Source organism: Anser cygnoides, chromosome 1 (genome assembly GCF_040182565.1).
Source record: "Anser cygnoides isolate HZ-2024a breed goose chromosome 1, Taihu_goose_T2T_genome, whole genome shotgun sequence".
In the NCBI taxonomy this organism is placed as follows: Eukaryota; Metazoa; Chordata; class Aves; order Anseriformes; family Anatidae; genus Anser; species Anser cygnoides.
This window is the reverse complement of record NC_089873.1, coordinates 121,263,667-121,289,461: the sequence shown is the minus strand read 5'-3', so window position 1 is coordinate 121,289,461 and position 25,795 is coordinate 121,263,667. Positions and strand designations below refer to the sequence as shown.

Below are 25,795 nucleotides of genomic sequence, written 5' to 3'. Positions count from 1 at the left end.
TTTATGGAAAACGTCAGAAGGCACTCCAAATTCTTAAGTATTTACAGGTCAGCTCACAGAAACTATAGTTCTGTACATGATCAGTCCAACCATTCTTGCTCTCCAAAACATCTCACAACAAGAGGTAATTTTATTGAATTTTGGTTGTGGAGTGATAACGAGAGTGACAGTCACACAAACAGAAACATATTACAAACTTTCATAGAACAGCTCTGCTGATAAAGGCACATATATTCAGATAAGACTAGAACCTTCTTGTTCTGTTGCTCCTCATGGAGATAGAAGTACAGCTGACTGGTAAATCAAAAAAAAAATCAGAAAGCAAAGACTTTATTTATCCTAGTTATAGTAGCTGCTGGTGAACCTTAATTTACCTGCAGGGGAGCACTGAAGGCCACTCTGATCCCCCTCTTTCAGCAGCACCGATCTTGGCCAACACTTTGCAGCAAATTTTTGATGCCATGTGCCTTCCTCCACTGCCATACTCACTGTCAGGACTGCTTGGAGGCTGGGCTATGGCATCACTCTCTTACCAGCACCCGTGGAAGATCTTAATCATGCTAAGTCCCACATGCATACAGGAATGGGTAGCTAGCAGTCTATCCCCATTGCCCTAGCAGGAAAGAACTTAGCTCAAAGTAGGCAGAACATGAGGTTATCTTCTGCAGATGCCCTTGCAGTTTTTCAGAGCCCTCCATATATTAAAGACTCACCCAGCCTTGGTATTGTGCTTCTTTCTAGGAAGCCCTTTTGCAGCCTGGGGTTGATTCTCTCAGGCTCAGCTGTTGAAATGTTAGTAGCATCTGAAAGATCCTTTTTGTTCTGTTGAAAGATATGCAGTGTCAAGTTTGTCAGGCTCAAGTCAAAATATGCCATCAGCCAGCCGAGGTTCCATTGCCCCGCTGTGTATTACAGTTTTCACGGTCTAGTGGGAGAGACTGAGAACTGTGTGGCTGTTCTCTATATGAGAAAACCCAAGGAAAATGTAAGAAAAATATGAAACATTAGAACATTTAAAATTTTCATTTCCTGCCTTTAACTGCTGAAGTGGAGGACAGATGGGTGTTGATAGTAGAAAGTCAAAATTTCAGTCTCTTGAGGCGTGAAAATGCTGACTTCCTGCTAGGTATATAACTGCCAATATCACAAGAACTGCAGCTATAGTATCTAGATGTTTCAGTGAAACTGTCCCAATGCCTTGCTTTAGTAACTATGAGTTTAAATGATTCAAAAATTGTGGAAACTCATGAGCCTACAAAGGGACCAGATTAATCTGAGATTTATCAGTCAAGTCTGAGGTATACTAGGTCACTGCTTCCACCTGGCCAGTTCAGTAGAGCTCGTGCACTGCCAGGGGATTCAAACACATCCCCTCAAAAGAAATTCTTCATACATCATGGCACATTGCCCCAATTTAATTACTATGTCATGTTAAATGTGAATGGAAGACATATTAAAGATAGTTCCTCCTAAGTGATGGAAGTATTATTGTCCAAGGATTTCCCCTCTTCTTCGTTTCAACCTCCAGGAAGGATAAGGATGTGGTCAGGGCCCTTATAGAGTGATCCTCTGCAACAACCTCTCCAAGCACCATCCCACCAGACACGCAGGGCCATTGTCTGGAACTTCTCTGTCTTTCACACACCAGCCCTACAGCAAATCCAGTCCTGTTCTAATCCACAAAAGGACATGTCTTCTGTAGACCATTTTTTTTTCTTCTTCCCAAATAGGGTGATAAAGGGCTGTTAAATCTTTAGTTTGCAGTATATTGAATGACCTTTGCTTGCACAAGCAAAATGGAAAAGGAAAGATGGACAGACTACAAGAAATAAGGCAAAAGGTGGAAAGAAGCAAATCTTCCAGCCATTCCAGAGGAGTCCCCATTTGGTAGAGAAAGTTCCCACTTCCCGTGCAAGCCCTCACCCCACCGTTTCGCTGTCACTGCTCCCCTCTTCCACATCAAGTTGCTATTCAAGACCCTGACCTGGGGATTTTTCTGCTCTGCTGAGTCACAGCACTTGCCTATGACAGTGGAGAGAAGGCTTTCCCAAATCACTACGGAGCCCCAAGTGCTCTGCTTCAGTCCTGCTCTCATTAGCGGAATTATTATTGACTTTGCATAATCAAGACTGAGTAGTTTACCCAAAAGAACAACATGATTATAAATTCCTTGGCATATCTTGTGAATGAAGGATGACATGCCAACCTCATTCAGTTAATGTGAGAATAAAAAAAACAATGCTTGTAGTAAACCCAGAGGGTATTTAAAATATTTACAGCTTTGTGTCTAGGGCTCTGAAGGCCTTAGAAATACTTAAGATTGAGACTTAAAGCAAAGGGGACACCGAGTTATAAAAGTCCACGTTTTTTATTATAATTGCTGAAGGTAAGGGTTGAAAGCATTTCTGCTGTGAACATATTTTTAGTGACTTATTACTTGGTTATAATACAGTTCTTCCATGCTTCACAACACATTTACATTTACACTGACACAGTAGCAAAAAGTTACTACCCATTAAGGAGCTCCAAGCCTTTCAGTGTTTAGCATGTCTGATACACTACGTGAAATGAAATGTAAGTATTGCGTCTGTATTTTCCAGTGTAGAGAAGTTCCGTTGTGCACTGCTATAACTCAGTAGCCATAACATTCAGTGGCAGTAATAAAGAGCTCCTAGGATGATTGTACAAGTCCATTGGCGTTATCAGGGGATGAATCTCTCCATCTATGGTGGATGGGTTTACTTCTTACTAAGAACAAGTCTACGACATGCCTCTTTACTACTGTCAATGACAATGAAGTAGTCTTATCAGGAAATTAAACCTTTTGAATTGATACATACTTTCAAAAAATACATAGAATACTCCAAACCCTGGATAAGAATATTTTACCCCCAAAGTACACAAATGCTCTAAAATCACAACATTGGGTTAAAAAGTTCAGAGATAAAATCAAAAGACATATTTTTATTTGTGTTTATTTTTGAATTCCATAGGGGATACAGCTGAGCAAAACTTCACAGCTTTTCTAGGTAGAAATAAAACTTATTTTGAAAAGATTCATATGTAGCATTCCAATGTACTCATATATTTACAAGCTCTGGGATTTTGAAGGTTAAGTTTATAGGCTCACAATCTTAAACAAAAAAAAACAAACAAACAAACAAAAACTTTTAACTGGTGATAGCATAGGTACCTTGATAATTCCATCAAATGCAAAATCACCTAATAAACCTATGCTTACTCCCCCTCACCTTCCAAAACATCATCTTCACTAAAGCGTCTTTTCTAACCAGATCTTTTTTACTATGCAATTCCAGACTTATGTGGTTTCCTTTATATTGTTTTGCTTACAAGAGACTTCATTTCCTCAGATGAGGTGTAGATTTTTGGCTGAATTAAATTTGGTTTTGATTTCATGAAAGATTATCCCAGTTTCCACTTGGACTTCCTCCTATAAGATATGATATCTAGAAATGCTGGAAAAAGAACTGTCTGATGTCTTCCTGGTAAGAGCCCAATAATTCTAGTACCTACTTTCAACAGGGTAAAGATGGAAATCCAGCAGTATTCACTAGTTTGTCATTGATTATGACTGATCTTCCTCTACTGCCATACCCTGTAAAGGAACCATCTTCTTGAAATGCTTTTAGGTCAGCTGACCTAATATCCTGTAAAATGTCCAAGATAAATGGGCAATTTTTCAATGTGATTGCCTTTTTTCCTTGTCTGAAGTGGAACTAGATATTTCTTGTTTAGGGTGGACACCTATTAGATGGCTAACAACAGAGGTCATGCATCATATCTCTGATGGCTAGTTCAGAACAGGTTTTCTGAAGTCACATACTTCAAGCTAGAATAAAATAAATAAAAAAAAAAAAAACAGACAAACTGAATAATAGAAATCATGAGCCAGGAAGAAATAGTCACACAGACGGTATTCCAATAGTTTACAATCAGTAAATAGTTTGTTCGGTTCCTCCTTTACACTTGTGGCTGCTATCAGCAGTCTTTCCTTCAGAGAGAGCTCTACTGGGAATCTTGTAACATTTTATGAGTTTTGCTTGTGTAAGGAATGTCTGATGTCAGTAGAAAAAAAATTGTTACTGACTTACTTCATCAGGAAATTTGTCTGTGTAAAGGCCATGCGATTAACAGCTATATTTCCACCTGAGGAGGTATCAGAATCCTTTCTGGCTAATCAGAAAGAAATACTGCAACAGTTTTTCATAGTCTTCTCTCCAGTCTCTTCTTTTTTTGTTGTTGTTTTAAGGTCCTATTAAAGATAATATTAACGCACACAAAATGCTACTTCAAAGTCATGCTTCAGGGCTTGATTAAAAAAGAAATGCAAAGCCACAATCCATGTTTAATTTATCTAAAGAATTCAGAGCACACAGAGTATGCTATGCTAATCCACCATGCTAATCTCTGAGTCTTTCACACTTTGGCAAACGAGGCTAAAGCTGGAGTGGCACAGTGAATCCTGCATGCCCCTATCCATGTAATGAGTTTCCAACTTGGACATTACTTTAGTGCTGATATCATGAGTGTCAATATACAGATATATAGATAGGAGAAAGAACAGGCTGGTATTGTTGGCCTCCTGTTCCCATGTTTGTTAAAACCAGTAAACGACTGTGGTGATCTAAGACAGATCTGTAGTCCTAATCCTCACAAAGGTCAAGATACCATACAGAGGCACTGTAATATCCAGTCAATACTACATTTGTTCTTCGATGAAAGACTAAAGAAATCTTATCTCTTCCAAAGTTATCGAATTCAAGTATTACATTGTTGTGCAATCTCTTATCTTAGTTCATTTATTAACGTAACCTAACATTTATTGATGCTCTATCTGTAGCTACAATCAAAAGCTGAAGAGAAACAGCAGTAGTTTTCATTTACTTGCTATAGTCTGTTAATAAGTAAAACTGCTTGCTTATTAGCAGCTTGTTAAATATCTGCATTTAAGTGCTTTATGCAGGCATCATACATTATTCAGACAGCTGAAAAAAACTGATTCATTACCACTTCTCATTAATATTTATGCACTGCACATTGAAGGGTGCAAAAGGGATGTATTTATTATGTTTGACTTGGATATCTTCTGCTGTCCCCTAGGGTGCTGTCCAGTATGACAAATGCAATCTTGGCTCGAGTTTATAAGCATAATGATCTGGACCTAATGACGAAAGAAGCCACAATCCCAGTAATCAATGGATTGTCCAATTTATATCATCCTCTACAGATTTTAGCTGATTACCTAACTCTTCAGGTAACAATATAATCCCTGCTTAACAACATTGGGAAAGTCAGGTTCAAAACTGTTTAGTCCTAGGTTTTTCTAAGTGGTAATTACATGACACTCGTTATTTAAAGAGATCTTTATTCAGGAATATAATTAAGATTTTTTTTAAATTTAAAACAATTACTTAGTCCTACCCACTGTAGTGGTACTGAAGTTAAGCATAAAATCAAGTACTTCATTGGAATTAGGCTGCGATTTAAAAAATGTGCAGGGAGGGTTACATACTAAGATAAAGGTGAGATGTTGGCTTAACCAACACTAATGGAAGTTTTGCTACTGACTTTAAAAGACTCAGTAGTTCAGTCTTGATGCTGCCTTAACCCATGAACAATGTAAGAGGAGTCATTATCCATGTATTGGGAAATTGCTTCAAGTTTACTTTGAAAAGCCAGTTAATGCTACCGGTGCAAATCCCCAATGTTCAGGCTCTTAAACCTATTTAAACTTTGCTCACATCAAAGAACAGTTAACAAAGATCATATTTTGTAGCTCTAATCTAATGAAATATTTGGTTTGACAGCTGGATGACATTTTACACATAGAATGCCAGATGTTTATCTGTGAACAGAAGGACTACGCTGTTTTACAATCAATTGAGGAACTAGCTTATTAAAAAATATTGGTGTACTGCAGGGCTGGTTGACAACGCTGATGAACTCTTCTGACCTTGTTTGCTTTCTGAATGAATAAAAATCACACTGCTTGAAAAAAGGAGGGTTAGAATAATTTCCTGATTCATTCAGCTGTGTTTCAAACTACAGGACGTTTGGTATATGGAAAAGATCTAGCGAGAGAAATAACAAATTATTCATGCCTTAAACTTTAAATACTGAACCATTCATATGTTTAGTGAAAATACTTTTTTGTTACTTTGATTACTATTTTTCTTACAATTTTCAATACTAAGATTGAAGAGACTAGCAAAAAAAATAATAAGAAAAGTGAAATTGAAATTAAAATGCTTTGCATACCTCAGGATATGCTACATGCGGGAGATTACTCTGAGCCAGCTACACTGAGCTGTTAAAATTATGTAAGATGGTAAGTCATAATGAGAACGTCATCAAACACTATACATCATCTTTTTATTTAAACACTGTGCAGCTGTAAAACTGATGTATATTATCACTGTGTTTTGGGGGGGTTCTGTCTTCCAAACACCTTGGTTATTAGCATTTTAACAATTGTGAATAGCAGTAATCATGACTCATAGTCTCCATAACTGTTGATATCTCTGCCAAAAAATCTCGTTTCATCACGCATAGTTGATGCCACTGACTGTGGCACCAAACTTCAGAGTGTTGTTGCTCTGTACGCCATCTCTAGTCGATGAAGAGAGACTGCTGAGCATCTCAATTACCCTCTAGAGTTGTCTCTCTTTCTCCACTGATTTTGGGAGAAACCTGTTGAGATTGGCAGAATGAGTAGATGCCCTGTTGATCATCCTTAGCTTCTCCTCTATTGTGTCCCTGAATAGGGCAGAAATGGTAGAAGCTCCAGGTGAACACGTCCCAACAGGGTGGGCTGTCCCTTGGTTTGAATACCCAGGACAGCAGCAGCAGCAGTTGCTGCCCTTGTTACATCAAGCACTGGGGAGGGAGGGGGTTTTCGGAATGAGTGTCCCTGCTCATTTGACATGATGAGGAAACAGGACTGTAACAGCTGATGCTCATACAAAAGAAACATCCAATATGGAGTGGTATCGTGATAAACCGAGCACCCACTGAGAGCTCCAGGAGTGACTTTGCTTTTGGACAGCCATGGAAGCGTTTTAAAATTTACAACACTTTCCCAGCCAACCTGATAGCAGAGCACCGTTTCCTCCAACCATTCCCATCTCTCCCCTGGCCTTTCCAGCATGTTCTTTAGCTCAGAGTTTGTCAGGAGATCTCCAGAGGGCAGCTGGATGGTTGCCCACTTTGCGGAGAGCATGCTGCACTTTACACTCTTGCTTTCTTACCCAGGAGGCAGGGGACGGGCAGGGAGGGAGCTCCCAGCAGCGCACTGCAGGTGTTGGCACTGTGTGCTCTTTTCCTTTCTGCCCTTCTGCTGCCTTTGTTCTTTTCCGCACTGTATGCTGAGGTGAAGAAGGCTGGTCTTACAGCACCTAATAAAACAGCGTTTCACTCGAATAATGAATTTTAGCAGTTCACAGAAGTAGCATTAACACTTGAAGAAGTGGGAGCCACAGGGTCTAGTTGTTACCACAATCAAACTTCTCATGGGATTCTCTGCAGGGTAAGCAGATGTTATCTGAGCACTCCCTGCAAGAAGATTAATATGGGGATGTTGAATAGCACCACTGATTCTTTAAATCAGTTAGAAGTTCATATATAACATTCGGACTGCTTTTCTGCAATGCAAAAGCAATTTATTTGATTTATGCATGCATGCAAAATACAATAGTGACACAGACTGATAGCCTTATATTTACATATAACTACAGAATTTATGCAGCTGATTTCTCCTAAAAATGTCTCTTCCTTATCTCTGTAAATACTTTCCTGCCTGTATTTGGCCTCTCCCTGCTGTCAGTACACACCCAAAATGTACTTTTTTTCCTCTTCTTTATTCTCCCCTGGTGTTTGCCACTGGAGCTCTACACACATACTGGCCCTCTTCATGTTTAGCACATCTTTATTCCTCCATTTTCTAAATCCTGTTAATTTTTCCAGATTCTTTCTTGAATCCTCTTCAAGCACTTCCTCTGCCTAGTTTCCTGGTTTGTTTTGTCAGGTTGTCTTCCTGCTTATGGCTTCTGATTCCTTTTTCACAGGTGCATTTTAGTGGTGTGTTTGTTTTTTAGTATATTCTAGCCCATTCCCCAGACAATGCAGCAGGTTTATTACTGGGGCTGTCTCTTTCTCATTCTGTATCAAGGGTGCTCTTGTCAGGATACAAACTGTCATGAGTATTGGGGTGAGATCCTTCAGGTTCAACATCCTCTTGCCCAGTGCCATCTTCCTGAGCAACCTGGAGCCCCTCACGGGTTTTCCATCTACGTGGGCTCTCCCCTTTAATACTGTGGTCAGTATTGATGTCCTCTATTATGCCAACAGGTGTGTTTTTCTTACCATACCTGTTGCATTCTTTCTAAAAAATTCGTTTGTGCTGAGTTTTCTCTCGACTTATAACCCACTAGAAATGGTTGTAAACATTTTGCAAGCTGATTTGGAGAGCATGGGGATTTGGCCTTTAAAGACTGCAAGTTGGTGTGCTGCTGCTGTGCACATGGAGAGCCGTTTTACGTCCCTCTCTGTGCTGAAGAGGCACAACAGCCGCTTCCTGAGCCCACCCACTGCCTCTCAGTCTCCTGGGCAGAAGCTGTGGCTCTCAATTTCTGTTCTGCGAAGCTTGGCTGGCGGGCAGCATCACACAATTTGTATTCTGGGGACAAACCAGGTATTGACATTGATTCAATTGATATTAATGCCACTGGCCAAATCAGCTAGCTTGTAGCTGACTGCAGGATGGCCAGATTGGTAATTAGAGTGGATCCATATGCCACTAGCTTTTATGTTACTGGTCTGAAGGGAAATTTCTTTTTCAGAAAGAAATGGTTGGCATAAAGAAATGTTTAGCATTACAAATGCATCAGGGGTTCCGTTTCAAATAGCGCAACGAATAACAGCATCGCCCTGTTTGGAGAGCTGCTGTGTATTCTCAATCTTTCCTCAAACTGTAACCCAAAGAGCTCGAATTATTATAATCTTCAAATTCATCACCATCATCATCAACATTATTCTAACAATTAGAAATCCCTGCTAAGATCCAGACTGATCCTCTGGAACACACTGTTTCAATGACCATGCCAAACACCAAGGTAGGAGTAAAATAACTGGTGCAGCACGTGCCTTCCAAGATTGCCCTGGTTTTTATTTACCAGATCACGCTGTCTCCCAAAGGACTAAAGCTTTGACTATCCTCTGCTTTCCATTTAAAATTTTGACAGAATATTGATTCATCATTCAAAAGCTTGCTCTAATTGAGGGTTGTTATGACCATTGAGGCCGAATGTTTCAGAAGGAACTTATAATGGTGTCAGAGTTTCTGCCTTGCTGGAAGCAATTCCACGTAGAGTCAGACATGAAAGCCCCTAATTAATTAATTAGTTAGTCGTCTCTAAACATACAACAGCGCTATACCGTTGAGCATGCTTATTTTTTCCCCGTGGTTTGCTGCACTGATACACTGCAACCACGGAGAAGAACAGAATGAAACAGAGCAGAAGAAGCATGAGGGTGAGAAAGTTGACTGTAATACTGGCATTAATTATTTAGCAGGGATTTTTCATGAGAATAGCAAAATCGAGTTTTGTTTCACTGAAACAGCAGTCAGCTTGCCAAAGAGTCACTCATAAGGGAGAAGGACTCTAGATTTTCTAAATATTGTTTTGTGGTTTTACTAGAAGTCTAAATATTTTGAAGTCAGGTCCCAAATACAAAGAGAAACTGCAGAACAGCCAATCAGGTAAAATGCCTACATTAATATAACAGAGTTTGGAAAAAGTGGGGAGTGATACAAGGGGAAAAGTATCTTCAGAGGGCCAGGTGAAAAGATTCTGGTTTAACCTTGATAATTACAGTCATAGGAAAACACTTTTGGCAGGTTTTCCTCTGTGTAGTTGATCAAGCATGTGCTATAAAATGGAAAAACAAAATGCATTTTCATATACAGTAGTTTTTGTATTGCGTTAATTGGTTATGACTGATGCAATCCCCTCATCTTTCTCACGTTCCTGGGTGCTGAGGATGTATCAATGCAGGATGCCCCACAGCACGTGTGTGCTGAGGATAAGCACCACAGCCGCAGTCATGTGAGCTGGCTTTAAGTGAAGAGGTAGGAACTGCAGCAGTAGTGTACCAGCAGCAGCACAAAGCTTAGCACACGATGTAAAATAGGCTCCACTGGCATGCACACAGCCTGATTCTGCCTTGACTATGACTTCTTCCATTAGCTGAACGTCTTCATTAAGATTAGCTCAGCTATGTCCACTCTATACAGCAGTCACGGCAGAGGCGGCTTTGCAATTTGCAGTGCAGATTATGAGGGTTATTATACAGACATCGCCAGTATTTTGTATTTTATCCATAACAGCTAGTAGCTAGGGAAAACAGAGGAAAGTATTTAATATGCATTGTGCTTCTTTTAATGCAGAGTAGCAGCTGGTAATAAGGTGGAGGTTATTTAACATAGCAGTGTGTTTGTGACTCACTAGTCAGTGCTTTGAGCATTACAGGCTGTGATGTCTATTTTTAAATAGTGAGATCAAAAGAACTGAGGGTTGTCTCATTTGCTCTTAGCTGCGGGTTTGTGTCTCAGCTATTGCTAACCCCTAGCTGGAAACGACTCCTTAAAGAAACGCCTCAGTTTGGCCTTCTCCTAGGAACGTCATTGCTAGGAGATGTGGAAGGATTTTGAACAATGCTTAGAGACTTGCAGAGCTGTTCTACTAAAATAACTTCCATGTCCACAAGGTCCTGCTTGGCTCTCCCATGAATGCCCTCGCATTACAGCTCTGCCCATGAGCCTATGGTTGTCTACAGATCAAAAAGCTATAGTTTCATGATATGATAGTTTTGGCTTTTAAACTGTAGGCAGCCTAGGACTCTTAGATTTAGATTTCAACTGCATTTTAATATCATTCAGATGCTACTATTTTTGACTCAAAATCGTGCTCACTAGCAGAAATGACAGTAAGTTTGGTCTGCAACAACTCTGCAATTATTTGTTTAGGAAAAGCTGCTGCCAGGAGAGGGGGGTGCAGTTCCAGCCCTTCTCCTGTTCAGCCTTCTGGCATCTTTGCTGAGCCTGTCTGCGAGGTATCCTGTCAGTACAGCTCTGCAATGTGGGTGCTTATCCTCTCTGACAAGCATTGAACCATGTCATACAAAGTGTTGAAACACTGTCTGGCTTCCAGCTAATACGAGACAATAGCATCAAGGCCCAGTTTTGAACTAAGAATAAAAGGCTCTCCATCGTGCAGTTAGCCTTTCGAGTCATGAGGTGGAGTAGTACAGAGCAGGCATATAGAAGTGCTTGGTTATATCTCTACAAGTTTTCTGGTCTCAACTCAAGTACCTATAAACATGCCTATTTAAAACAAGCCTTGCTGAAGGGCTTCAAATTGTCCTGATCTGGAAAAGTGTACTGATGGCACTCTTGTTCCTCCTTAAACCTTATCTGTTGGTGTCTAAGGGCCAGAGTAGCTGCACATGTACAGGCTGTAAGTGTAATCAGGCAAAGCTACAGTTAACACTGTAGTGCTGTTCCAGGTTAGGGTAATCCATACTCTAATAAAACCACTGCATTCTTTGGCTCTGCACTTGAGAGCAAGCCCTGTAGGCCACAGCTGCTTTTAAAGAATTGCTCTTTGCAATTCTTGGATTGGTTAAAATGCACTCTAAGAGCATGGCCACTGTAGGGAACGTGGTGTGGAGACAGAGAAGCTGGAGCAAACCTGAATATAGGGATATTTTCCCAATTTGGGGGAAGGCTGGAAGGAGTGCTATCTCTGGCATTAGAACTGTCTCCATACAGCTATAATCCCACGTTGACAGCAGCTAGTATTTGAAGGCAGCCAGTATTCGTTTGCACCAGACCAATCTAACCAACCACCCCTCCCTATGTCATCATCTTGCTCCATTCTCCTGGAGCGTAACCCCAGGGCTGTGTGATTCATCTGGCAGGAGCACTACGGTGGTCTGAACGGACTCACCATCACCTGGATCGGGGATGGAAACAACGTCCTCCACTCCATCATGACGAGCGCTGCAAAGCTAGGAATGCATCTCCGTATTGCAACGCCCAAGGTAAGAAAGCTGTGGGCATGGAGAAAGGAGGGCAAACCTTTGATTTTACAAGATACAAGAATCAATTTAGAACAAAGAATTAAATGATGTATCGGTATTTCATTCTGTAACTGTTGAAATACATTTTCCTTACCTTATTGGAATACTTTCTACCAGTTTATCCCCAAAAAAAACTTTCAACAAAATCAAAGTAGTGTCCTGAAGCTTTACAGTGCCGAATAACGTGAAATTTCCAAAGGAAAATGGTTCAGTCAGTATTTTTCTAAGCAGAGTTAATAATCATTAAAGATCTTATGTATGTTCCATCATGTTATCTATCGTCTCTTTCGGCAGGGCTTTGAACCAGACCTGAGAATAACTAAAATAACTGAACAATACTCCAAAGAGGTATGAGCCCAAGGAACAACCTATCATAGTAGTTTGAATAGTTTATTTTTGCTATAAATGAAGTTTTGTGATTTCCTGATCTTCCTTATTTTATTCACATTAGTATGGTACCAAGTTGCTTCTCACAACAGATCCGTTGGAGGCTGCAAATGGTGCCAATGTCTTAGTTACAGATACATGGATAAGCATGGGGCAAGAAGAGGAAAAGGAAAGAAGACTAAAGGCATTTCGAGGTTATCAGATTACAATGCAGGTAAGAATTCAGATTTCATTTTTGGCTGATCCTTTTATGGATTGCATTTGTAAGAATCAACATCAATAAAGCATGGGTTTGGTGTGTTTTTGAGTGGAGCTATGGAAAAAAAATGCAAACCTTACCCCAGCTTGAAAACTCACAAAAATAACAAGGTTTGGGTTAATATGTACACTTCAGATGGCTTGGCCTCTCTCAGAGCCTCCCAATGAGATCTACATCCAGAACATAATCAGTGCAGGAGAGCTAATCCTTTATTTTTTTATATATAAAAAAAAAACTATTCCTAACCTTGAATTTCTTTTTTTTTGCCATCAGAAAAGATCCCTTACATTTTATTTAAAATGAGCAGCTCACAGATTAACTATTAAAGTTCATAGTCTGGGCATAATCTGGGGCAATTTTGTGTCTATCTGTCAATGTATAAAGCACAGAATAAATGTCTTTAAAAATCATCTAGTTGAAGTGCATATCAGAATAAAAACAGACATAATGTGAAGTCATAAACCATTAATTGTTCCAGATAAAAAGGACATTTTCCTTGCTGATAGAATTACTGATTTAATTGACTGTATTTTAACGTAAGTTCATAAAATACTACTAATGGGTATATCTCCGAATTGGCTTAAAGCTTCATTGTTTATTAATATTAGATCAATATATTATGAGTGACGATATCAAAAGGAAAAAAAAATCACAGCCTTTTAAATCATGGTTTAATGTGTTCTTGTTGAAATTATCAATAGTATTATATTATTGTGTGACATTCAAATACAGATCGCAGTTTATCGATCCTCTAAGTCACTAGAGTTTTTACTTCCTTCTAAAGCCAGAGAAATAGAAGTAAAAAATGGATTTTGTGAAAGCAGCACTGAACTCTTGCTGACTTGAATGGGGATATTCCCACCTTATTCACTGATGAGCAATTCTTTTGATGTCAGTGGAATTCTTCTGAGTTCATCATCAAAGTCACTAGAATGGGAACTAATGTGAAATTTGTTAACCTTTTAACCAGTTAAAGATTTCATTAATGTAATAGCATATTTCTTGATTTTTTTTATTCTTTTTGATCTACAGACTGTGAAATTTGCTGCTCCTAATTGGACATTTTTACATTGTTTACCCAGAAAACCTGAAGAAGTTGATGATGAAGTATTTTATTCTCCAAGATCATTGGTTTTCCAGGAGGCAGAAAACAGAAAATGGACAATTATGGTAAAAAAAAAAAATTAGGGAAGATAACATGATTTAGAGGTTAGGTCACCTTCTGTCCTGCGTTACTCTACAGGCTTGGATTCAGTATGGTCTCTCAATAAATCATAAATATTAATACACGTTTCAAATGCACCCTGCTGCACATCACGGTTTTGACTGTAGGCAACATATATTTGTAGCTCAAATACTTCTGGACACAAATGTGACCTATTTTGATAATAGTCTGCAGTTGCTTGACACAGTTTTTATCACTAAGTGAAACCTAAAGTATAAACTGTAATTTTATTTTATTTTTTTTTATTCAAATCACTAGGTTTACACTAATGATTAACTTCGCTGCTCCATTTTAAAACATGTTAAATGCTGAGGTCCCAGGGACTGGTCTTACAAACTACAATTTCCCAAACACTTAAAGCAGATGGTGCTAGATATTCTGCATTTTTTTCTCAAGAAAAGCTGCCGTTGAAACCAATGGGAACTTTCCCTGAGAAAGCACCGCAAGAGCAAAACTTTGAAGGACCCTGAAAAGTTATGATGTGTGTGATACTATGTGATCCATGGGAACCATGAGAGGACGCTTGGCACTTAATGTAAACCATAACTCCTCTCTCAGCATTCCTAGAATTTCAGAAAATTGCTGCCAGATCTCAGTAGCCTATTATTTATTGGTGGCTTTAGAACCATCATGTTGACAAAAGCTAGCGAAAACTTTGAGATGAAAAACAAAACAGAAATGGCATTAACATAGCTCTCAGATGAACTCTAGATGTGCTTTAAATTAGTAAGTGGCTGAGTATTGTATGTACCAAAACATGAGATTTTGGACACAGTGAAAATTATTAACAAATTTGTATTAAATTGAGCGCACAGTTTTGGCCTTAAACTTCTGAAAAGTGCTCGTATTTTTTATTTTATTTTAACAATGTTTAATGACTCTAAAACAAACAAATAAAAAGCACCTTTACTTTGGGTTCAAACTATACATTTTGTTTGGGTAAGAAAAGTGTCATGCTAGTATTTTATCAAGCTAAAGAATAAAGAATGCATGGGCTTTGTTTCTACCTTATTTTCTAACCCTTTCAGCTCAGCTAGCGAACTGAAAAATAAATTATTTGCTCAGCTGTAATTCCGAACAGGGCTGAGCATGGCTCTGAAATGGGCAGCAGTGGGGGGCTGCACAGCTGCGTGTTCAGTCCCCACCGTGTGCCGGGGTCTGCCTGTCACACTGAGCGGTGCTGTGGGGAAAGGAAAGACAGGCAGCCAGAGCACAGCCCCCGTAAATCCTGGGCCGAAAGAACAATGTACAGTCAGACATTGCTGGGAAACCACGACAGTGTGAACCAGGCAATACCTTCTCAAAACTGAGCAAGCACAGGGGCTCGTTGTGCATGCAGGTGCGGGGAGGACAGCAAAGCTGCTTCGGCACTATTTTATTTAGCTGACATTCCCGTTTCTCAGTTCATGGCCATACCAAGGGTTTGTTGGGGCGTGTATCAAATACTAGGGGGGAAGCAGGAGGGGTACATGACACACGATTAACCTCAGTGAGTATTTTCCATGTTTTACCACAGAAAGTATAGCTAAGCTGGGATACATTTTGAAGCCCTTATTCAAGTATGACTGTTGCTGATGCTAATGGCAGTTCTACTGAAATCTGCAAGCAAGCCCACCTGCCGTTTTGGTACCTGCAGCATTTCCTGGGAGCAGCTGAGGATACAGTATAACACACCAAAAAGGCCTCAGCTTTTGGTCTAAATGTGCTTTGTCTGAATTTCTGCTAGGCTGTCTGTTAATATATTTTGTCTGCACTGAAAAAACCTATCAGCTGTGATACAGAACATCCTAAGTGATTTTCAGCCCTTTCCTGATTCATCATCAGAAATTCTAGCAAATAAATCTAAGCGTGCACTTTTTGTCAGGCCAATAACTCTCAACACAAAACTTAGAGCTAGAAAATATTTTCCCCTTATTTATTTTTATGGAGTATCTGTTTCCAATGTGATTGGATTTTTTCTTTTCTTCCTCCTCTAGGCTGTCATGGTTTCCCTGCTGACGGATTACTCACCACAGCTACAAAAACCTACATTTTGATGCTTGGATTCCAGCCAAAAGAAAAAATGGCAGAATATTCTGGTCCACAGATACGTCTACCTTCTTCAGAAAGGATCGAGGCAATGAATGATTCTTTAGTAAAACTGTGTGGTTAGCTCTGCTGAAGTATGTAATATTGCATTACATTTGTGAAAATGTTTGAGACAATAAACGCCATTGCAAAAGCTGCTTCTTGTCTAGAGCCTCTAAGCTGTGTACCTTTTCTAATGATCAGCATCACTGAAAAATTTCCCATGCTGTTCTTTAATGATTGGCTCTACCAGCATCAGAGGCATATTAGTCTGTTTTTTTTTTTTTTCATTCTTTCTTTCTTTTTGTATTTACTTTGTAGCTCTGTTAGAACTAGCATTGTGTAGTATGACAGACATAAACTTCTCTCAAAACTGATCCACTTAATTGCTGATCTCAGGGAGGGTGAGCAGACCAACGATGCTTTACTGTTGGCCTTGGTTGCCCATGCTTCGTGGGTGCCCTGGCTGCTGTTTCTGTCCTCCAGCTAACCTCCAAATCCCTCTACTCTTTGACACTGGAAATATAGAGACCCTGAGAGCATTATCTTCCTCTGTGACATTCCTGTGGGCTGGCACGGGAGAATACTGCTGCAGAACGGGAACAGAGCAGCTTCCACAGAGTTGGATGCAGAGAGATGTGGCTGGAAGGAATCAGTTCATTCTTTGTCCATCTCCCCTAGATCTTCACTCCCTAAACAGAATTTTGGCTAAAGAAGCAAGTTTTCTAACTCTATTTTTCTAAGCAAAAACAAGGGGCATATGATGGCACTGTGTACAGCTCCTTTGTGGAAAGAATTTGTTTCATTTCATCTGGTGCTGTAACTTGGTGTACGTTTCAGCTAATCCCTCTCAGCAGTGAATAGATTCATGACATTTGTAGTTTTCATGATGGCTGGATGTGTGTGTATGTCAGCTAAAGCTTTGTGCACTATTAAAAAACACCTTCTTTGTTGTCGCTAATTAGTTTCAAGAATATGTCAGTGTGTTTCCTATGGTAATACTTGAACAACGTCTGTGATTTTTTAAAAATCTGCTAATTGGTTTCCATTTTCTGATCAGCTGCAAAACGTTATTTAATTAATTTCAAAATTGGAATTCACTGCTGGGCCACATATAACACCAAAATGAAAATAAAAGTACATTTGTTTATCTTATAATTGATTCGTGTTTTTTGCAAGCATTTGTGTGTCTCTTGTTAAAATTAACATTTTCCATCAGTACACTCCAAGTGTTTCAACAAGTCAGTGATCATTGACACCTCAGCAGAACTCTAGCTGCAGAAAGAATGGAGGAGTAGGGTAATTTCTAGAAATCAATATTTTACTTTACAACTTATCATATGTAGAAAAATGCATGCAATACAGTATGTATCTGGCTGTATTAGATCCTGCTTTGTGAACTGGGTTCCAGTTCAGCAAGACACTTAAAACTGTGTTTGGTCCTTTTGGAACCATTGAACTATGCTAAGTGCTTAGATTGTCAATATCCTTACTAACCTGAATTTAGTGCTGAAAGCAAGACAACTCGTTTGGCTAGCCCTCTCACAAAAAGATATTAATATCGGTTTAATTATGTTGACTAATATGCTATCAGTGAAGTCTGGCAGATTTAAAATAACAGAATTGTTTTGTTACTTGTTTCTCAGTGAGCAGATTAAGAATTATCTTCTACTCTTTCGCTTCTCTGTGCTCTAATTAGAGCTAATATGCATCTAGGTTATCACAGACTCTTTTTATACTTAGGAATCCGAGCAGGATGCCAGACATCTGAATCCCCTTGACATTTTTAAAACACATGGATAGATCTGCTGCACAGCACATGAGCAATGGAATCCAGCATTTCCAGTGGGTTAACTTCATGTGATTCTATTCCTCTGTGACGATCTACAGGAAAGGATGATAGTCCTTACAGTCCTTGATCTGTCTTGGACAAACTACTCACACCATCAGCTGTCCTGATACTTTTTGGAAGTACTGGGTGGACTTAGCACGCACATGCAGAACAACTGAGCGTTTTGTAGAAGCATTGAGCTTACCAGACATTTCTGCACGTGCAATATTCGGTCTGTGTGCTGGGAGCCAGGCACAGCCCTGCAGGTCAGGTTTACTGAACATGTGCAGGCTGTCTGCACAGTGCATGCTGAGCAGATCTGACACTTCCTGGAGGCGTTGGGCTGGTACCAAATAGGCACGTACGTTTCTGCTGCGGGGACCCAGAAATGCGGTGCCCTTAAGGCTTCTTGTTCTGCCTGAAGGGACGTGCACCGCTTTCCCTGGCATCAGAACAGCTCTGTGGGGCTTAATCCACCTGTGCAGGTTAATCGTTGTGGGGCTGCAGCGTGGTAGCGTGCAAGGCACCATTATTATGCCGTCCAGACTTCTGAATTCATTACTTGAATTTACAAGAGATGACTGCAACTGCAGTGTGTAAAGGAAACAGCAATAATGTGGAAATATTTTGTGGGGGAAAAAAAAAAGTTATCAGCATTCAAAAGGCTTAAAACAAATGCATAACAGGTAGCAGTCACTAATAGCTTACAGTGTTTTTCATTACATTTATTATGCTTTAATCAGTAGAAGTGCTGTTTTCATTGATGAGTGCACTTGAAGAATAGGCTTTTTCTTTTTCTTTTTTTCTCCATCTTTTTACACAGAGGCTCATGCCTGGTTCCTGGTAGTCAAAACCTTCCTTCCCCAAAAACCCTTCTCTTTGACCTGGACAACAGTCCCGGGTCAGACCCCACACATGGACCGGCAGTGCGGGTGTGCCATGTCCCACACTGACTTTGGTGCCCAAAGACTAACCACAGCTCCAAAGCTGGTACTAAACCCGGCTTTGAGGTGACCAGGGTAAGCCTGATCCCAGCTGCGGCCTTCTCAGACATCTAAGGGCCTCGGAGACACGAGCACAGGCCTGGCAGGTGTGGCACAGTCTGGTGGGGCACTTAGAGCAGGAGCTGGTGGCCAGCAAAGACAACCTACAGCACCTCAAACGGCCCTAGAGTATTATGCTTTGGCACTTGGTCCATCACCACTGTATCATCATGGTACTCAAGAGTAAATGATTACACCTAGAGGTAGAAAAGCCATATTGCTTATTAGCAGTTTATCACAGAATCACAGAATTGTAGGGGTTGGAAGGGACCTCGAAAGATCATTGGGTCCAACCCCCCTGCCAAAGCAGGTTCCTTAGAGCAGGCTGCCCAGGTAGGTGTCCAGACGGGCCTTGAATATCTCCAGAGAAGGAGACTCCACAACCTCCCTGGGCAGCCTGTTCCAGTGCTCCGTCACCCTCACCGTGAAGAAGTTCTTTCGCATGTTGGTGCAGAACTTCCCGTGCTCCATCTTGTGGCCATTACCCCTTGTCCTGTCCCCACAAACCACAGAAAAGAGGTTGGCCAAATCCCTCTGTCTCCCACACCTCAGGTATTTATACACATTGATGAGATCCCCTCTCAGTCTTTTCTCCAGGCTGAACAGACCCAGGTCTCTCAGCCTTTCTTCACAGGGAAGATGCTCCAGGCCCCGTATCATCTTTGTGGCCCTCCGCCGGACTCTTTCCAGGACATCCCTGCCTTTTTTGTACTGGGGAGCCCAGAACTGGACACAGTGCTCCAGGTGAGGCCTGACCAGGGCAGAGTAGAGGGGGAGGATCACCTCCCTTGACCTGCTGGCCACGCTCCTTTTAATGCACGCCAGGATCCCACTGGCCTTCTTGGCCACCAGGGCACACTGCTGGCTCACGGCCAACCTGTCGTCCACCAGGACCCCCAGGTCCTTCTCCCCAGAGCTCCTCTCCAGCAGGTCGCCCCCCAGCCTGTACTGATAGGTCCGGTTGTTCCTTCCCAGGTGCAGGACTCTACACTTGCTCTTATTAAACCTCATTTGGTTTCTTCCTGCCCACCTCTCCAACCGGTCCAGGTCTCGCTGAATGGCAGCACAGCCTTCTGGCGTGTCAGCCACTCCTCCCAGCTTCGTGTCATCGGCGTACTTGCTGAGGGCAGACACTATTCCCTCATCAAGGTCGTCGATGAAGATGTTGAACAAGACCGGACCCAGCACCGACCCCTGGGGAACTCCACTAGTCACAGGTCTCCAGCCGGACTCTGCGCTGCCGATCATCACCCTCTGAGCTCGGCCAGTTAGCCAGTTCCCAACCTACCTTACTGTCCACTCCTCTATCCCACACTTCCTCAGCTTTGCTAGCAGGATGTCATGGGAGACGGTATCAAAAGCCTTGCTGAAGTCAAGGCAGATGACGTCCACTGCTCTCCCCCCATCTACCCAGCTGGTGATGCCATCACAGAAGGCACTGTAAGCACTTGTTCCGCAGTTGGTTCCCAGTAGTGGTGGGATTCCTTGGCCACTTCTATCATCACCTGAAAATAACCCAACCTTCGTTCTCGAGTCACTGCAAGAAGAGGGAAAAAGAGCTCCTCTATAGTTTTCTTAGAGAGTAAGAATAGTTTTTGCCCTGTGTTCTCTTTTACATACACGGAGGACACGCTGCACAGAAACAGCAAGCCTGCAGAAAGAATTTTCAAATAATCAACATCTTGCAGAATATGAGGAACAGTAAGGTTAGAAAGGACTCAGTGGGGATCTTGGACAATCAGGAGGAGACAAAGAAATGTAGAAATTCTGAAACAGAATTAAGCATTTTCTTTACACCAGTTTACATCAGAAATGAGAATGAAAAAAAAATCTACAGCAGACTTACTCATTTTCTGGTAGCAGAAGCAATCACCTGTGAGAAGCTGAGTTGCTAGAAGGAAAATGCAGGAATAACTAGATGGGTTAAATAGCAAGGAGTCACCTGGGTTTGGGTGCATGAAGTCCTCCAGAACTCCTGAATGTGTGTTTACCCCTCATTAAAAAAAAAAAATAAAGCCAGTGTTAGCCAAAATCATTTCACTGCCTTTCAAATTCTGTGAGAAAGGGAGGAGGAGCGGCATGGAGGCCTGAGCAATGCACTGAGATGATCGTTCAGTTTGGGGAGAGCTTTCCCGGCTGAGCAGAAGCATATTGAGCTTAGTTTTGTTTTCCAGGGATGTGTAATGCTGGTGGAAAGGCTGAAAAACACTTTTCTGCACACAAAGGGAAAGGTTTCTTCTCTCTTCTGCGTTCCCCATTACTCAGTTAATCACTTGGTTAATGTATTGAGCAAATAAACACTGCTTTTTTTGATTATTTTGCCAGGGCTATTTAATCAGCTGCTTTTCAAATGCAGAGCCCAGAATTTCTGGGTCTTGCCCAAGGTTATGTGTACAGAGACACTTCATAAGCCACAATAAACATTTTATTCAGCCCAGCATTTGCTATCATGACTAATGGGATACAGCTATTTGCAAGGCTATTTGGTTCTTACACAATCTTGTTACCAACTCTTTGAAGAAATCCCAAACCTTTGTGGCCTCTGTGAATGCTGATGATCCCTTCCATGCCTGTGTGTGTGTGTGTAGAGGGTTTTCTCTAGGGGCAAGCAACCCGAGGTGACTCCATTCAGAAAGCAGATCTTTCACAACCACAGTCAAAGCATTGTCTGACGCTGCCAAATGCCTTGGAAAGCTCCTTGTGGTCTGTGTTGTATGTTAGAGGACTATTGAATTCTGCTGCTCTCTAATGGGCCTGTTTTAAGGGGATTGGCACCCGTGCAAAGCAGGCTGCAACACAAGCATGACGTATCCAGAAGGAGGGACAAGCACCGAAGTTGCTGCCTTCGTTGGTCAAAGTTACTTCGTTTAGCTGAGGCTTAAGCTGTGAGGAATCACAGCAATAGCTGGGAAAGGGTATTGAAGAGTGGACAGGGCAGGTGCTTAGTGATTTAAGCACCAAAAAAAAAAAAAAAAAAGTGCATTGGAGGGAGAAAGTTAAACTGCTCGCTCACACAGGCTGTGGGACTTCACAGGTCCCTCGCCAGGTCAGAGCCAGCAAGTTCAGCGGTGTCTCACCTGCCTGACTTCTGTCTTCTCCAGCATCGTCATCTGAAACACCCAGCCTGTGTCCAGCTGGGAGGTGGATGCGGCCCCTCCGTGTCCGCGGGATCTCTGCCCAGCATTGTGGGGCTGGGCCCCCACCTGCTGCAGCCTCAGTGGGGCAGGTTTGCGTCCATTTTATGAACCTCCTGGTGTGGAGCACCCCACAGACCTGCAGACAGGGCCTTACGTTTTCCCCGTGATGGACAAGAGCATGTTGGAATTGATATCACTCAGGGGGATATTTGCTTGCTGTGGGAATTTAACTAATTGGAAAGAAATGTCTCCCAGCTTTCGCGTGAGTCATCAGCAGGCTCTCAAGCCCCACTCCGCAGCTCAGATTTCTGATTTAAACCCTGGAGTAGTTTTGGGGGATTTCCAAGCACCAGGAAAACACTCTGCTCCCCTGGGTGTTTCTCCCCCTCATGCAGCCTGGTGGGCTCCCCAGGGCACAGCCACCTCCGATGGGAGCAGGGGCAGGGACCACGGAGGGACTGGGGGCACTTTAGGCTCAGACTGACTTCAGACAACAAAATGTCTTAATCCTGACCCAGTGATACATAATACACTTCACGTGTCAGTCGATCACCGTAGGCATATAAACCTGTAACACGGAGTTTTTAATAGTACAGTCTACACGGAGAGAGCTTCCAGATCTCCCTCTCTTATTCTTCTGTGCTGTGACACAACTGGGTCTTTAAGTCCATTCATAACCCTGAATTTCAGGTGTTTTGCATAATTACAATGCCCCTATGTTTTACTTTAAATTACTTACACATTCATGCAATAGGAGAAATTTTTAAAAGTGTAGCCAAGTAATTTGATTTTGAGAAGTGCTCCAGAGGAGACAGGGGTAGACATGTATAATTTGTCTCCTACCAGCTTTATGAGTCCCCCTCTCACAGGAAAGCCAACAATTCCACCCAGAAATAATTCCATTAGACATGAAATATCAGAGCTGTGAATCACCGGGCATTTCAGAGCATCGCTTCACAGCAGGAGAGCCGCTGAAAACTGCACCGGAGACAGGAGTTTAATTCTTATTGTAGCACCAGGGAGGAAAATGCAATCAAAAACAGCTATAGGAAGTTGCAGTACAGCAGAACGATCTATTTTACCTGCTGTCTTCCTGGGAGAAAGAAACCAGGAGATTATAGTTATTCTTCTAACAGTACTGTTGATTTAGCCAGGGTAGTAACTAGGATTCTCAAGACTGCAATCAAGGGCTCTGAAAAACGTGTTCAACAACTCCTCAGCAGGACTGCATTGTAGGGATCACGCACACGTTGCTTTTAGGCATCCACATAACGGGAGGATAACTGGTCCGACCGAGGAAAGGCTTTCCTGGCGCTCCGAGAGGGCGGTGAGACCAATTGGAGGTGTATAAGACAGAAAGGGCTCTGAATTGTGGGGGCAGTGAGCTGTTAATACTCAGGGCCACAATGGATTTTCTTACTCTTCCCTCTTGCTGAGCTGGACAGAAGAGCAAGCATGCTTATTTTGAACATCGTACATGGCAAGTGACAATAGTTTATAGGCACGGGACCTGACCTTCAAGGGAAATAAATTCACAGAAATTGCATGGACCTCAGCACTCAGCATCTCTGAAAGCTAGCGCGTACTGCCTGTCTCCAGATTGCTGGTACCTGTGTAAGGCAGGTGTCAAGGCTACTGTAAAAAAAAAAAAAAAAAAAAATATATATATATATATATATATATCCTCTGCAGCTTTTGGACACTTTCCAAAAGAGGTAGCTAGTGAGGCTGTCCTGTTTTTCAACCCGTTGATGGAGAACCATTACTCAATAAGATGTCTGGATGCCAAATACCACGATGGAGAGAGAGAACATATATTATGATGGTTGTTTGCAGAAGCAAACACAGGAGCAGTAGCACGCTTAGCCACGAATGCTCTGTGAAAACGGGTGGCAGATTTTTAGTTTAGTTGTGCCTCTCAGTATCAAAGCACTTTGTCAAGGCAGTTTTGCAAAACAGAGCTCAGTCTTTCATTAGGATTTTTTTTATTTTCCTCCAAGCTGGTTTTGCTGCTGAAATAAATAAATAATGACAGAATCACAGAGGCCTGCAGGGAGCTCTGGAGGCCACCTACCCCAAGCCCTGCCCAAGCAGGGCCACCCAGCGCAGGCTGCCCAGGGCCGTGCCCAGGCGGCTTTTGGAGACCCCCAAGGAGGAGACCCCACAGCTCTCGGGGCAGCCTGTGCCAGGGCTTCTCATCCACACAGCACAGAAGGGCTGCCTGGGGCTCAGAGGGAGCCTCCTGGGCTCCAGTTTGTGCCCACTGCCTCTGGTCCTGGCACTGGGCACCACTGAAAAGGGCCTGGCTCCGTCCTCTTTGCGCCCTCCCTTCAGGCAGGTTTGACACTGAGGTCTTTGACAGGGCACTGTCCTGTAGCCAGGATTCTCTTTCAATTTTCCAGACACCCAGAATTATCAAAACTGCTGGAGAAATGGACTGGCTGTTCCTCCTCTGCCTGTTCCCGTCTCTAAGTACCAGCATCCCAATTCATCTCTCAGCTTCCCAGCACCCAGGAGTGCAATACAGTGTGGAACAAAAGGCTCAAGTGAGAGATTTAAAACAACAACAACAACAATAAAAGCTTTAAAAAACACACAGTGTTAGTCCATTTATGCCATATATTGCCTATAACCACAAAAAGAACATTGTGTCCTCAGATGAAAACTGGAGAGCAATGCCCATCTGGTCTCTGAATGCCGTTTTGCATTCAAGGTGGTTGGTGGTAATCGACAAGTGACTTGAGACGCTCCAACCATTTATTTAAAAATTGCTGTGCACTAATCCACGCAGAGATCTCCAAGCCGTGAGCAGCGTGTCCTATCAAGCGTGTGCATAAATGTAGAAAAAGGGATGAATGATCTTGAGAACTGCTGTGTAAGTACTGAAATGATGTATGGTCTTGCTAGAAATGTGTTGAGTTTGAAAAGTCTGCACAAAAATAAATAAGAGAGGGAAAATTCACTGGTTCCCACCTTCCCCCTAACAGATAAATCACAAAGGCTTTCCATGCCTCCCTTGAGATACTTATTTGCTCTGCTCTACCCCCCAGCCACAATGAAAGGGGCTTTTCTTCCACTCAGACTGACCTTTGGCAAACATTTCCTTTTCAATTAAGATCTGAAATCTGCTCTGGCTGGAGACAGCGGGGAGAAGGCTCTCTAAAGCCATTCACGCAAGATTCAGGACAGAGAATAATTACCCGAATTCATAAGGTTAATTCCAGTCTAGACTAAGGCAGAGAGATGTCATCTAGAGATGTCCATAGGAGAACAATATGCCTGTCTTTCTGGACTCTCTGGTCTCTCTGTGCTGCCTGCCTACTAGGTAGTACGGATATTTCTCTCACAGACTGTTGGGCAATTACTGAGCACGAGGCTTGCTTTCCTCGTGGCATTAGCAGTTCTGTAACCAGCGTGAGGCTCCCAGGAACGAGGCTTTGACTGTGGCTTGACCTGGCTCACCGGGGTGACTGGAAAGTCTCCCACAGGCAGCAGTGTTTGGCACTGGGGAGGGTGCTGCCCGAGTGAAGTAAGGAAAAATTCTTAAAAACATACATCAAAAACTTGCTCCCTGCAAACTTATAGGTGAAGCCTAGAGTAACAATACACGAGCTGAATAAGAAGGGCTAGGGTAACCAGCAGAGGTAAAAGAAAAACATCAGATTTATCATTTTAGGAATGTCAGTG

The 25,795-nt window shown here is 42.0% G+C and overlaps 1 protein-coding gene across 1 annotated transcript in view; it reads left to right on the top strand.

The window, feature by feature from the left end:
* The window catches only part of OTC (ornithine transcarbamylase), a 33,870-nt gene extending 17,507 nt beyond the window's left edge, over window positions 1–16,363 (top strand). Inside the window, exons 7-12 of the mRNA XM_013190906.3 lie at window positions 5,122–5,275; window positions 11,998–12,120; window positions 12,454–12,507; window positions 12,611–12,760; window positions 13,838–13,975; window positions 16,007–16,363. Of these exons, the coding sequence (XP_013046360.3) occupies window positions 5,122–5,275; window positions 11,998–12,120; window positions 12,454–12,507; window positions 12,611–12,760; window positions 13,838–13,975; window positions 16,007–16,066 (679 nt within the window). The 3' untranslated portion in view covers window positions 16,067–16,363. The remainder of the gene's footprint in view (window positions 1–5,121; window positions 5,276–11,997; window positions 12,121–12,453; window positions 12,508–12,610; window positions 12,761–13,837; window positions 13,976–16,006) is intronic.
* Window positions 16,364–25,795: the final 9,432 nt, after the last annotated feature.